This window comes from Drosophila virilis, unplaced genomic scaffold (assembly GCF_030788295.1).
Source record: "Drosophila virilis strain 15010-1051.87 unplaced genomic scaffold, Dvir_AGI_RSII-ME tig00001170, whole genome shotgun sequence".
In the NCBI taxonomy this organism is placed as follows: Eukaryota; Metazoa; Arthropoda; class Insecta; order Diptera; family Drosophilidae; genus Drosophila; species Drosophila virilis.
The window spans coordinates 2724148-2737544 of NW_027212828.1; the positions used below are offsets into that span (position 1 = coordinate 2724148).

General features: G+C 37.2%; 1 protein-coding gene across 1 annotated transcript in view; it reads right to left on the reverse strand.

The window, feature by feature from the left end:
- Positions 1–1495, reverse strand: part of nvd (cholesterol 7-desaturase nvd) — a 74476-nt gene extending 72981 nt beyond the window's left edge. Inside the window, exon 1 of the mRNA XM_070210810.1 lies at positions 1443–1495. Within this exon, the coding sequence (XP_070066911.1) occupies positions 1443–1463 (21 nt within the window). The 5' untranslated portion in view covers positions 1464–1495. The remainder of the gene's footprint in view (positions 1–1442) is intronic.
- Positions 1496–13397: the final 11902 nt, after the last annotated feature.

The window sequence follows — 13397 nt, forward strand, 5'->3', positions numbered from 1 at the left end:
ACTAGATGCAACTCGAGCTACGACCTCGTTTCCTTGAGCAGTAATAGAAGTAAATGTAAAACGAGAAAGAAGGGCTATCTTCGGCACGCCAAAGATCTCATACCCTTGCAGACCCAACCTTTTCATAATGCTCATGGTGCTTTGCCCCTATCTAAGAAGTAGCGGGAAAATAGTAAATGCCAAGTTTGGTCAAGATATCTTGATAAAAAAAAATGTTTTTTCATACAACTTAAATTTCGACCGATCGTTCCTATGGCAGCTATATGATATAGTGGTCCGATCTTAATAGGATTTTGCATATATGAGGAGTAAAGTAAAACTAATAAATGCCGAGTTTGGTCAAGATATCTTGAAAAGCAAAATGTTTTTTCATACAAAAACTTAATTTTCGAACGATCGTTCCTATGGCAGCTATATGATATAGTGGTCCGATCTTAATAGGATTTTGCATATATATGAAAAGTAAAGTGAAACTAATAAATGCCAAGTTTGGTCAAGATATCTTGATAAACAAAATGTTTTTTCATACAAAAACTTAATTTTCGGTCGATCGTTCCTATGGCAGCTATATGATATAGTGGTCCGATCTTAATAGGATTTTGCATATATGAGGAGTAAAGTAAAACTAATAAATGCCGAGTTTGGTCAAGATATATTAAAAAACAAAATGTTTTTTCATACAAAAACTTAATTTTCGACCGATTGTTCCTATGGCAGCTATATGATATAGTGGTCCGATCCAGCTGGTTTTCACATATGTGCTGCGTTCAACAGAAAGAGGGAGTTCTGCAAAGTTTCATTAAGATAGCTTTAAAACTGAGGGACTAGTTCGCATAGAAACAGACAGACGGACAGACGGACATGGCTATATCGACTCGGCTGTTGATGCTGATTAAGAATATATATACTTTATGGGGTCGGAGATGTCTCCTTCTATGCGTTACACATTTCACGACAAAACCCTCTGCAAGGGTATAAAAATTTAGTTCCCATACAGTCGGACTCGAACCCGTAGCCCTACAACATATGCATACAGCTCAGAATACAATACAAACGCAGTTCCAATGCTGTTGACAGAATTAAATAAAGACGTACATAAATGTGGCAATATAAGAACACGTTTTTTTTAACAACTTCTGGTTTTCTTAACCAAATTTGAAATTTACAACAGTACATATATTATTATTAAAATATTCGTATATTATTAAATCGACAATTGCAATAATATAATGCTGTTGGCACCGATACTCGTGTTGAGGCGCGTATTTAGCATGGATTTATAGCGTCGAAAAGTAAAAATTATTTTTATGGTTCACTGTACGCTGTACGTTTCAATTCGATGTACTATATGATACGATACGATTCGATTCGATGTACGCGCTGAAATCTTTATTATCTTTTCATTATTTAACAACCTCTATTTACGAGTTCATGTGACTTACATTCGTGCTTCGCCCGCGCATGTGTTCTTTTACACTTGTCAATTGGCCACTATTTTGACGTCGAATTATATTGGTTCGAGTGGGGGTTGAAACTACTTGGCACTTTTGGTCAATGTGGGCAGATACTCGCGCATGCATCTCTTCAAAAATTGGTCAGCCAATCGACTAGCGACTCGGAAGCCTCGTGCCAAGTCAGCTCCGTCTTGCTCCCGTGAGCCTCTCTCACGTAATCCGCTTGAATAACCTATAAAACCTCTCATGTAATCCGTTCTCACGTAATCCGCTTGAATAACCTATAAAAAAATGATTCAGCGTCACAGCTTAAGATTCAGAAGTCTCCAAAGGAAATTTAGTGAGCGGCGTTGAGTTGGGCACGCTTTCGACTTCAGCCAATGCTGCTCGTAGCACCTCTCTCTCTTTTTTGCACGTGCGGACACATACACACACGATTTACGCAAATTATAACTCCTTATATATTGCCTATCCTTCCCTTAATATGTATAATGCCAGGTCTTAGCTAACTGTATCATTTGGGCTGATGCATCCACCGATGTTTTCGAAAATCGCCTTTACGGCGTCCGGATGCTCAGCTACAAGCCGCTCGGCATTGCTATTGCATTGCGAACAGGATGCTCCGACGTCATGATTTGCAAAATGTACGTTCCGGGGCAACATGACGAATCTCCATCAGAGAAACCACCAGAGAAACTCCTGTGCCTTAATGGTCTGCTGCTTGGTCTTCTCGGCGCACCTTGACCTGATGAAACATTTCCCGTATGTCGCCAGATACGGCGATAGGGCGCTCTATGAAGCGTATTAGCATGCCCATCAAAGATGCTAGTGTATCTGGAGCTTTTAGCAAACAATCGTTCAGCGACATGCCACCTACTTTGGCAGCCACATCCCAAAGCAAGCACGTCATTATCTCGTTCGCATTGGTGACTGTAAATATAGGATGAAACCACGATGGCGTGTTAGCTACTAACTCACTATCCTTCAGCCGGCGGATAAATCCCCCTTCTGTTTGTAATCATCCATCGTGTTCATCATGACCTCCTTCAGTTGTGGGTCTCTCCTGTATCCAGGGGTGTAGGTATTTCTATATTATCTAAACCAATGATAAGCTGAGCCTTCACCTAGCGGTAGGATGGAAAACATAGATAAATGCTTTAGAGACTAAAGAAACTGTGGCCAGATACTTTGCTCTGGAAAGTTCAAGTTCGCTTCAGTTCCCCTTTTTTAAACGCATACCGTACGGCATTATGTCCTGGAGCTAAAATACTCACAGCCACAGACATTGACTCAGTTTCATTCTAGGTTATGCCGCCTGTCCATTCAAGACACAGCTGGGTTGCAGGACCATCAGGTTTCAGCTCGTCTGCAAGCACTCTCTCTCAGCTCATTCATCCAATAATGAAAATGTGCGCACGCTTTTTGATTAACTATAGAGCGTGATTGGAACATATCAAAACAGAGTCTTACTTGCGGACCTGCCATTGACTTAGCCCGATTGTTAATACCTTAGCCCGTGCGCTCATCCTTATTAATGCTCGTGGTAGGAGTATGTAGCAGTACATGGTGGGTAGACTTGAAAACATCTTCGTGACATTTCTTCATAGATTTATACTGTTGTGCACGATGTCACATAAAACAGCAACCGCTGTCTTGTACCCATGGATCTTAAGTCATCGCAATCTGATAAACGGTGGTTACCAGCGCACTTCTCCTGATCCTGCTAATATCGGTGTTGCAGAGAGCTCTCAAGGTTGTCTCGTAGGGCGTGACTAAAGTGGCGCACATAGCCACATTAAACAGCCAGTTATCAAAGGTGGCCGAACTGCTACCATCATTTGATATTCGATACCGGCCCAGTCCAATTTTATATTGCTGTGCATTTTATACATATCGCGCACTGATTTGCCCATATGTCAGTGATTCATTCCATGGAGTCGCATTATTACAACCACTAACCAAACAACATATAGACTGGACATCACATAGAAGAAACGTTGGCACAAAAAGTATCGGAGGTGTCTGGTCCAAACTCGTGAGCAAGGGAGTAAGATGTATATCTTATGATGTATTTTTGAACCGCTTACTCTACAGGAAAGTGCTTGGCGCACTATCTTCCATATGATTTGTGTGATAGAACGGCAACGCTGTTAACTATTATCTCGCTCGCACTTACTCTCAGCTCTCAATGCTCTCTCTTTATGGTTAGGGATCGTTTAAATGTGTGTGATGTCATGTTTGGTGACTAAAGCTCTTAAAGCCTAAAAGATGTACGCCAAAATTAGGATTCTGTTATAGATTTTTATCGATCGCTTAGAAACAGGACTAGCTATCGCAGGGAAACTAGGAGGGCTAATTTTCGTACCTTTCAAGTCAGTACCTCCTATAAGTTCTGAGATTAACGCGTTCATACATACGGAAGGACGGATAGACGATTCGGCTATTAATTTTTTATTTATTTTTTTGTTTTTGATTTAATAAAACACCAGCGTTTTAATAATTTATAATTTATATATTTATATTTTTTGTTTGCCTTCCCGGTTTATTTTTTATTTATCGCGATTGCATGCTTGTGGCCTGTGCATTTTTATTATTTATATTTTGTTTCTTTGAAACTTGTGTTCTTGTGCATTTCTGTTTGTACGCTTGCGCAAATTATTTATCGCGATTGCATGCCTGTGGCCTGCGCATTTTTATTATTTAAATTTTGTTTCTTTTAAACTTGTGATCTTGTGCATTTCTGTTTGTACGCTTGCGCTATTAGCTCTGTTAGTAAGCTTCTTGTTGCTGTTTGTAGTTCATATTTAACCGCACATATTCTCTCTGGGATGCAAATTTTCGTGAGCAAGCAAGCAATCTATAAATAGACTACTCTCGCTTTCTCGCGCACTTTCACCTTTTTTCAACTTGCGCTTTGATCTTTTTATACTTTTTGCCGCTTGTTGGTGCTCCATACGCTGTTAATCAATTCTAAATAACTCTCATTTTACATTTGTCTGCGTTATTACAGTAGTTACCCATTATAGTGGACCATAAAATTGTCTGCTTTAAAAAAACTTGCCAAATGCAAATAACGGCAAGTCAATCCAGCATACCTTGTTGGCTGGGTGATAATGCCCTGCATTATAAATGTGCGGGCTACACTGGTCTAGTGGGGGATGCTATTGTGACTCGTGTATACAGATTTTGGCGTCAGACCAGGAGTGGCTTTAGGGGCCTGATTGTTTGTTATCGTGAACTTAACGATCAACTCACAGCCCTGGACATAGCCAATAGCTTTAAACTGTTGACAAAACAAAACAAACATTTGACGTTGCATAACAGCCCGACTGCAATTCAGCAGCCTACTACACCGATTACACACCAGCTCATCTCGTTTGTTACGCCAGTAGCTGTTAGGTCTGCTGTGGACACTGATTCTGTCCCGAAAACTGTGACATCGGCACGAGAAAAGCCAGTCGAATTATTCGTGTCGTAATTTTATAACAGCCGCTGGAAAGCTGTTCGTCCGGACTACCGGCTGTTTTAGGTACCACGGTTAATAGTGTTCCCACTGTGTACCACTAATAGTGTTTCCACCGAAGAGAAATATTTTGATTTATAGGCTTGCTCCTCACTTCTCATTAGATGATGTAAAAGCCTTTATTCAGGCAAAAATTCGATCCCCAGGTATAATGGTTGAGAAATTTAAGTTCCCTTATTTAAGGATATTGCGTCCTTTAATATAAGAGTTCAGAGTTCAAAAATATTTACTGATATTTGTTGTAAAGAGATATAAAGCCAAAAATAAAAATCGGACCCCGATTTTATTACCACCTATTTCTAACAACTTTCTTCTTCTTTCGAGCTTGCCTACCAGATTGTTAGATGTCTTAAATGTAAACTCGCTAACCTGTATCACTAACCAAACAACATATAGACTAGACATGAGTACCAGAAGTAGACACAAAATGTATCGGTGGCCTCCGCTTACTCTACAGGAAAGTGCTTGGCGCACTCTCTTCCATATGATTTGTGCGATATCTCGCTCGCACTTACTCTCAGCTCTCAATGCTCTCTCTATGTTTAGGGATCGTTTCAATGTGTGTGTGTATTTGTCCGACAAGCAAAACTGCGCACAAATTCCATTTTTCTCAAATGCTGAGGCATTTCTACCCTTTTGAAGGCACGGCTAATATGAAATAGAGAAAGGGTTTGCCACGTCGATGCGAAATTCTTGCATTTTAGCTCGCTATGGTTGGTAAGGGTACCCAAGCGTTGCCATGTGTGCATTTAAAATATTTTGGACTCGCTATACACGCATACTTGCATATTTTGTGTATGAAGAAGCATTTATGCTCTTGTGTGCCTGTTGCTTGCCTGCCTGCCTGTCCCCGATGCAAATTTAACAAGATTTTAGGATTTCTGATTTTGGACCTCTACACACAGACAGACACAGACACATACAAATGTCTGTGAATGGGCTGATCATGGGCGCAAAAGAAAATACATTATTGGCACGCGTCTGACGCGCGCCCTTATTTTTTGAGATTTTGATGAATGAATGTTGACCCCTTATTACCTGCAGCAGTTCGTTGGGTCGAATGGATCAACTTTTGGCAAGCACCTGCATATGGAGGTCAAGTGACTGATCACCAAAATTATTAAAACCATAAATATATAATCGCTCCTTTTTTAATTAGGTATATTTTAATATTTTAAAGATTTTTATTTTTACTCAAATTTCATATCATCATATGTAAGAGAGTGCGCCAAGCACTTTCCTGTAGAGTAAGCGGTTCAAAAATACATCATATGTATATTTTACTCCCTTACTCGCGATTTTGGACCAGATGCCTCCGATACTTTTTGTGACAACGCTGTTTGTATGGGATGTCCAGTCTATATGTTGTTTGGTTAGTGCCTGTATCTAGACTCTCTTGCTTTTAATTTTCAAATTATCGCCGTTACTGAGACCTGGCTGAATTTTTACCTCCAAAAACACCACTACCAGGTATGATCGAGCTTACCGAATCAGAGGAGGAGTATTTATAGCGGTCGAGTCGGCTGTTTCGTCGGGACGCATCTTCCAATCTCTGTGATTGAGTTGGTGGCTGTAAGAGTTATATTTGGAAGTTTTTCTATCCTTATTTTATGTTCTTATATACCCCCTTTATCGAACTTGTCCATCTATCAAAATCATCTTAATTCTATTAAATCTATCTCCTCCCTACTTTCTGATAGAGATCTTTTTGAAGTTCATGGGGACTTTAATCTTCCAGATGTCGAGTGGTCATCGCCATCAGACTGAAACTTTCTGTTGCCATCTTCGTCAAACAAGGTTCTTGATGGTATACATAAAATATCCTTAAGGCAGGTTAATCGCGTTGGATTCTTTCAACAACGTTGTGCACAGGATCAATCCGCTTACTTTACCTGAAGACCCTTTTCATCCAACTTGGGAAATGGTCATTTACCAACCCGCGTCCCTATCAAGGAATCGGAATTGGTTGAACGTACGCGTTGCTTCCGAAAGGCTAATTTTCATAAGCTAAATGATCCTATTCTGCAAGTGAACTGGTCCCAACTGTACAATTGTGCAAGCATTGATGTTGCCATTAAACTTTTTTATGATACCTTGTACGCTTTTTGATGTCTGCGTTCCTCTTGATCACGCAGCGAGACCTGATAGGCCTCCCTGGTTCACAAATGAACTTATGAGAACGTGAAGTCGAGGTGTTATGAAAGGTTTAAGAAATCGGGAAATCATTCTGATTTATCCCGTTATGCAGTTGCCCGATCGAATTTTTCCACTCAAAATTCCATCTGTTATAAGGATTACCTTCGGCGTAGTCGCCTTCAATTTTCACATAATCCTAAGCAATTTTTAAACTCAATATGTCAATACTAAACGAAAAACTTATATTTTGCCTTCTTCGGTTAAGTTTGCAGATAAGAGCGCGAACACTGATCCAGGCATAGCCGATCTGCTCGCAAACTTGTTTTAAATTATCTACTTCTCCTCTAGGTAAAAAAATAGCAGCCTTATCCTTATCAGTTACAGAGGTCGAACTGCATATTAAGTCCCATTAATACTGAAAGATAACTTCTTTGCGACATTAACACTATCAAACCGGTTTATTCACCGGTCCATGATGGTGTTCCTGCTTGCGTGCTTAGATACTGCGCTGCAGCACTATGTAAACCTATTTTAAAACTCTTTGAATTGTCCGTAAACACTTCACACACCTTTTCATCAATGACCTCCCCTCGATACTATCTCACTCTCAAGTATTAATGTATGCTGATGATATAAAATTATGCCTTTCATATAAAAATATGGCATCATGCTATCCATTACAAGCTGACATTGATGCGTTTCAGGCTTTGAAACTTAAACTGCTCTAAATGTTAGGTATATATCGAAGCCCTCTCCAATTGGTTTCTTACATCCTTGATATGTTACCGCTCGACCGTGTTAATAGTATTTCTAATGATAATGTCATCCTTGACCACAAACTTGAATTTGACTCTCATGTTAAAATCGTGCTTAATAAGGTCAGAATGGTTATGGGTTTCAACAAGCGATGGTCGAAGGAGCTCGATGATCCGTACACGACAAAAAACTTTATATATCTTTCGTGCGACCTATTCTTGAGTATGCCTCATGTATCTGGTCACCACAATATTTAGAAACAATGCTTGCTGTTTGCCCTTCGTGGTTTATATTGGAATCCGGGTGTGCGGTTATCGTCATACTTCACCAGACTTCTAATGATTAACCCTCCTTCATTGATTAATCGTAGAACCATGTTGGGTAGAATATTTATTCATTTTATTAATTACTGGTGACTTTTCAGTGTTGACTAGCCAATAAAATTTCTCTATCCCTACTAGACTAACTCATAATTTTGTACCTCTGCCACCTTAATTTTGGTCAACTAATTGTGCTTTGCATGAACCGTTCAGGGTTCTCTGTGATGACTACAACAAGCATTACAAAGTATTCTGCTCGGAGTCTTCTCTTCCTCGTAGAAAGTCTTTTATTCTAAACTATTTAACATATATATAGTATTATTTTTATTTGTAATTGTATTTTTACGCATACTTGTAGTTTGTAAAGTTGCTTTTTTAAACTATTTTTTTCATATTTACTTTGCATTTCGTGTCGTACGTTACACTGCGCCCCTCGTTCGGTTGGGCGGGAGATGGAACGCAGTATGTTGCATCGGTATTCAAATTAAGCGCAAAAAAAAACATATATTTACTTTATAGTTCGTTATATATGGTTCCTTTGTTCCTTTATGTTCGTTCGATCAAAAGCATTGTAGTTGAAGATCCGCATATTCAATAATATAATTTAGTAAAAAAATTGAAGTATAGTAATAGTTAAGTTGAGGGCGAAGAGAGAACGCAATAAAGCTTTCGCCTCGCCACCGTAGCTTGATTAAGCCTTTTTTTAAATTGATTTTTAAAATAAAATCGCGTTGCCTATGCTATCATCGTTGGAGAGTGCCATAATAAGTTACTTCTGACGCGGAACGTCAGGAAAAGAATGTATTGAGCTAAAAATTGAAGGCACTAAATTTAATTATCTTTTGTTGCGTAATGATGTCGACGAAGAATATAAGTGCAGTACATGCATACATACAGGATTACATAGCAAGCCATCTGCAGACCGCTTATAGTCGTTCCTCTATGTGCTAAGCGGTGGCTGTTAATTGCTGTCGTCCAAATTTCGTTGAAGTCGTTTGGCATAATTAAGCGTGCAATTCAAAGATTAACATGATTTAGTTGCTATAAATTATAAATTCGATTTCAAATTGATATTTAAGTATGGCAACTAAAGAAAGTTTCGACGTTAAAAAACAGAAATACAATATCAGACACGAGTGGAAATGTTTGAATCTGGTGATGATGATTATCGTGGCGAGCATAGTTCGACTCTCCTTAGCATGTCAAAGATAGCGCAACATTCTGCTTCTGACATTCATAATTAATTCTGTCTACGCCATATGTAGATTGCTCACTACGGTTAATGGGTGACGACAAAAAGAGTTCTAACGCAATTCTTATTCACCACGTTTTGAACAAAGTTGACCAAATGACCAGACGAAATGAGAATATCGACTCGATTACTCAATCATTCTATTATGGAATGACTGCGTAAGTATCAACACATTTCTGCTGAAGAATCAGCTAAAGCTTTTAAAATGGGCACGCTTTTGCTAGATGTAAGGCAAATAAGTGCAGCGTAGGCAGTCATTCTCATAACACACAGTTTCTTCACATATACTCTTTTGTTTGTAACACCCGAGAGTTATCACCAACCATTGACTCCGCCCAGGATTAACCATCGACCTCACATACAATGCATGCGAATGTGTCTGATAGTGTAATCCTAGCAACAGCAGTCGTAAGCTTCAAAACGAGAAGGGGCAATTACATTTTGGCTAGAGCTTTACTCTATTCAGGTTTAGTAGTCAAATTTGTACATTAGACCTACCACAAAGATTTCTCAATGCGAATCATACGTAAAAAGGAAGATCCATATAGTAGTAAAATCGCGCGGCACTTGCTGCGATAGTTATATCTGTACTTATTAAGAAACGTTTTGGGATATAGTCTAACCTTTCGGTCAATGTCAGTAGAAAAAATCCCTGAGATCCCGCAAAATGGCTGATCCATATGATCCATATCTTTACAAGCCACAGAAAGTCAACATGGTGATCTGAGAAGTTCGTTGAACTGTAATGTTTTATTTATATTTGATTTTAAAAACAAGCATGTTGGTGCTGGTTGACTTGGGTTTTCAGAATGATTTTATTCAAAGTGAAATATTGCGCTAAACTTATGGATACATGTATATACTTATGCTGTTATTGGTTAACAGCTACAAAGAGAGGGAGAGTGAGTAGCTTGCATATGCCTGTGTTAGTGAGCATATATGTTGCTCATGGTATGCGCTCAGACGGAGCGTGAGAAATGCAGCGTAAGCATAAACGGTCAGCTAGAGAGGCTAGTGAACTGCGCTGCGTAATATGAGCCAGAGCCAATTTATAAAGTGGCTCTGGGCTTGTTTAATGTATAATTGCTATTGTATGCGACAAAGTGCTGCATACTTTATATTTGTATATACACACTACACCTCCCTTTTTAAAGAAATAACGTAACATTATGGATGTGTAGTTATTTAATGAAATTAATTATTTTGAACAAAAATTTTTTGGGTATATAATTTTTTTTTTTTTTTATAGAATAATAAAATGTAATAAAATGATAAAAATAATATTAATTAAAAATAAAAATATGTAAGATTTATGGAAATATAAAAATGTAAACATTTAAAACTATAAAGATATAAAAATGTAAAATTCATTATAGTAATTTGTTTTTCTCAAGGGTTGATTTTATTTTGTGTTTTTTTTTTGTTGTGTTTATTTGTTTTGTTTTTGTTTTTTTTTTTTTATTATTATTATTATTTCTCATATTTATAATCGTACTAAATAACGACAAAGAAAATGAAATCATGAAAAGAATTCATGGATTATCCAATATATCTAGGTATGGCCATACTAAATATGATTATGAAATAAAAATTTTTAGTCTATCCTTATGAACTGTTTGTTTTTTTAGTTTTATTATTCATTATTATGACGTTATTTCTATCTCTTATTTCCGTTACTTTATACGGACCAGTATATTTATGATCTAACTTATGACCTGTTTCATTTCTTAGTAAGACTTTATCACCTATTGATATATCTATGTTGTTTGTTTTATGGTCATATAGTATCTAATTATGTTTCTTATGTTTTTCTATCATTATTCTAGCTCTTTTGTATGCTACTTCCAATCTATATTTACTTTCTTTAGCATAATCATCTATATTATATATGGGTTCTATATTATCTATACTATTAAATTGTTTTGGTAAATTATTTGTTCTACCAAATACTAGCTTATATGGACAATAGTTATGTGCTATTGAGGGGGTCGTGTTGAAACAAAAAACAAAATATTGAAGCCATACTTCCCAATCAGTTTTATCAACCGATATATATGAGCGTATGTATTCATTGAAAGTTCTATGACTTCTTTCTATTGTTCCAACTGTCTGATGGTGATGTTATAATTGTAATTTTTAGGTATTTGCACAAATTCTCTATAATTGAATTCTTATATTCTGTTCCCATGTCCGTAATGAACGTCTTCATTGGACCGTACTTCAGTATAAATGATTTCAAAATTGCTTTAGCGACTGTGTTCGCGTTCTTATTTGGAACTGGTATGGCAACTAAATATTTAGTTAAGTCACATATTAGAGTGACTTCTGATTTTGGTAGCGGACCAATAGTGTCCACTATCACTCTGACGAAAATATTTATAGGCGTATCAGTTATTATTAATGGGGTCTTATTATGCTTAGTTATTTTAGCATTTTGGAATTTCTGACATTTTCGTAGGTAATCAGTAATATTTCGAGTCATACCTTTCCAAAAATAATGTCTTTTGACCTTGGCCAAGGTTTTTGCAAGGCCTGTATGACCTCCTTGCATTGGATCGTCATGGAATATAGACAGTATAGCTTCTTTCTCATCTTCTTTTTCTACAAGGGTCACCAGGTTGAGTAGCGCTACTCTTAATGTATTCAATATTTTATTGCCCATTTGTTTAAAATTATCTATTGAAACATGTTCAAAGATATTTTCCCACGGTGCCATTTTGAGTTAGCTGATTTTGTTTATACCAGCTTGCTTTTCAACCCTTTGGAAAAATTGACCTAAGTCTATAATTCCATTGGTATATAAATCGCTAACATCATATCTTGCAGTAATTTTTCTACTATGTTTAAATAAACATAGCATATCTTTTACATGCAAGGTCACTACCTTACGTACTTCGTCATTGTTTATGACTTCATATACTTTGGACTTAGAAGCTTTCTCTATAGATTGCGTAGGTTATACTATTTCTTTGCTTTCCGCGCGGAATTTCAGTCTATTTTTATATCTAGTAGTGAGTTTCTTTATATTTCCAGTAATATTTTGTAGTTCTTTAATGGCTATTCTTGATAACGCATCAGCTACATGATTGTCTTTTCCCTTTAAATATTCGACCGTGAAGTCATACTCTTCTAATTCGAGCCTCATACGTGTCAGTTTAGAGCTTGGATTGATCATTGAAAATAGATATATAAATGGTCTGTGATCTGTTTTGATTGTAAAGTGTTTTCCATAAATATATAATCGAAAATGTAATATTGCCCAGTGTATTGCAGCTAACTTCTGCTCAGTAGTACACTTATTACTTTCTCCCTTAGTGAAAGCTCTTGATGCATATGCAATTGGAAGTTGGAGTCCGTTATGGTTTTGAGTTAAACCGCTTCACATGCTTGTTTACTTGCATCAGTAATTATACAAAATTCTTTGCTGAAATCGGGATATTGCAGCAAAGTAGGTTCCATTAGTTTTGTTTTTAAATATTGGAATGCGTTTTGGCATTCAACTGTCCATTCAAAAGGAACATTCTTTTTACATAATCTTGTTATGTGCCGTGAATATTCGGCGAAATTTTTATGAAACGTCTATAATAATTGCAAAATGCTACGAAACGTCTAGCGCTGTCCGCATTGTGCGGCGCTGGGTAATTCATAATGACGTCATATTTCTTGTCGTCTGGAAGTATTCCCTTATCTGTGCATTTATGACCGAGAAGTCACCACATGCATAAAAAATGAGCATTTTTCTGGATGTAACTTTAGATTGTATTCCCTAAATTTTTCGAAAACATCTGTTAAGTTATTAAGCATGTGTTTTGCGGAACAACATATAACTATTAAGTCATACATATAAAGGAATGCTTGTGAAGGTTGCAGACCAGAGAATGCAATAGTCATCATTCTTTGAAATGAATTTGGCGCTATTTTTAAACCAAAAGGTAATTCCGTAAAGCGATATGAAA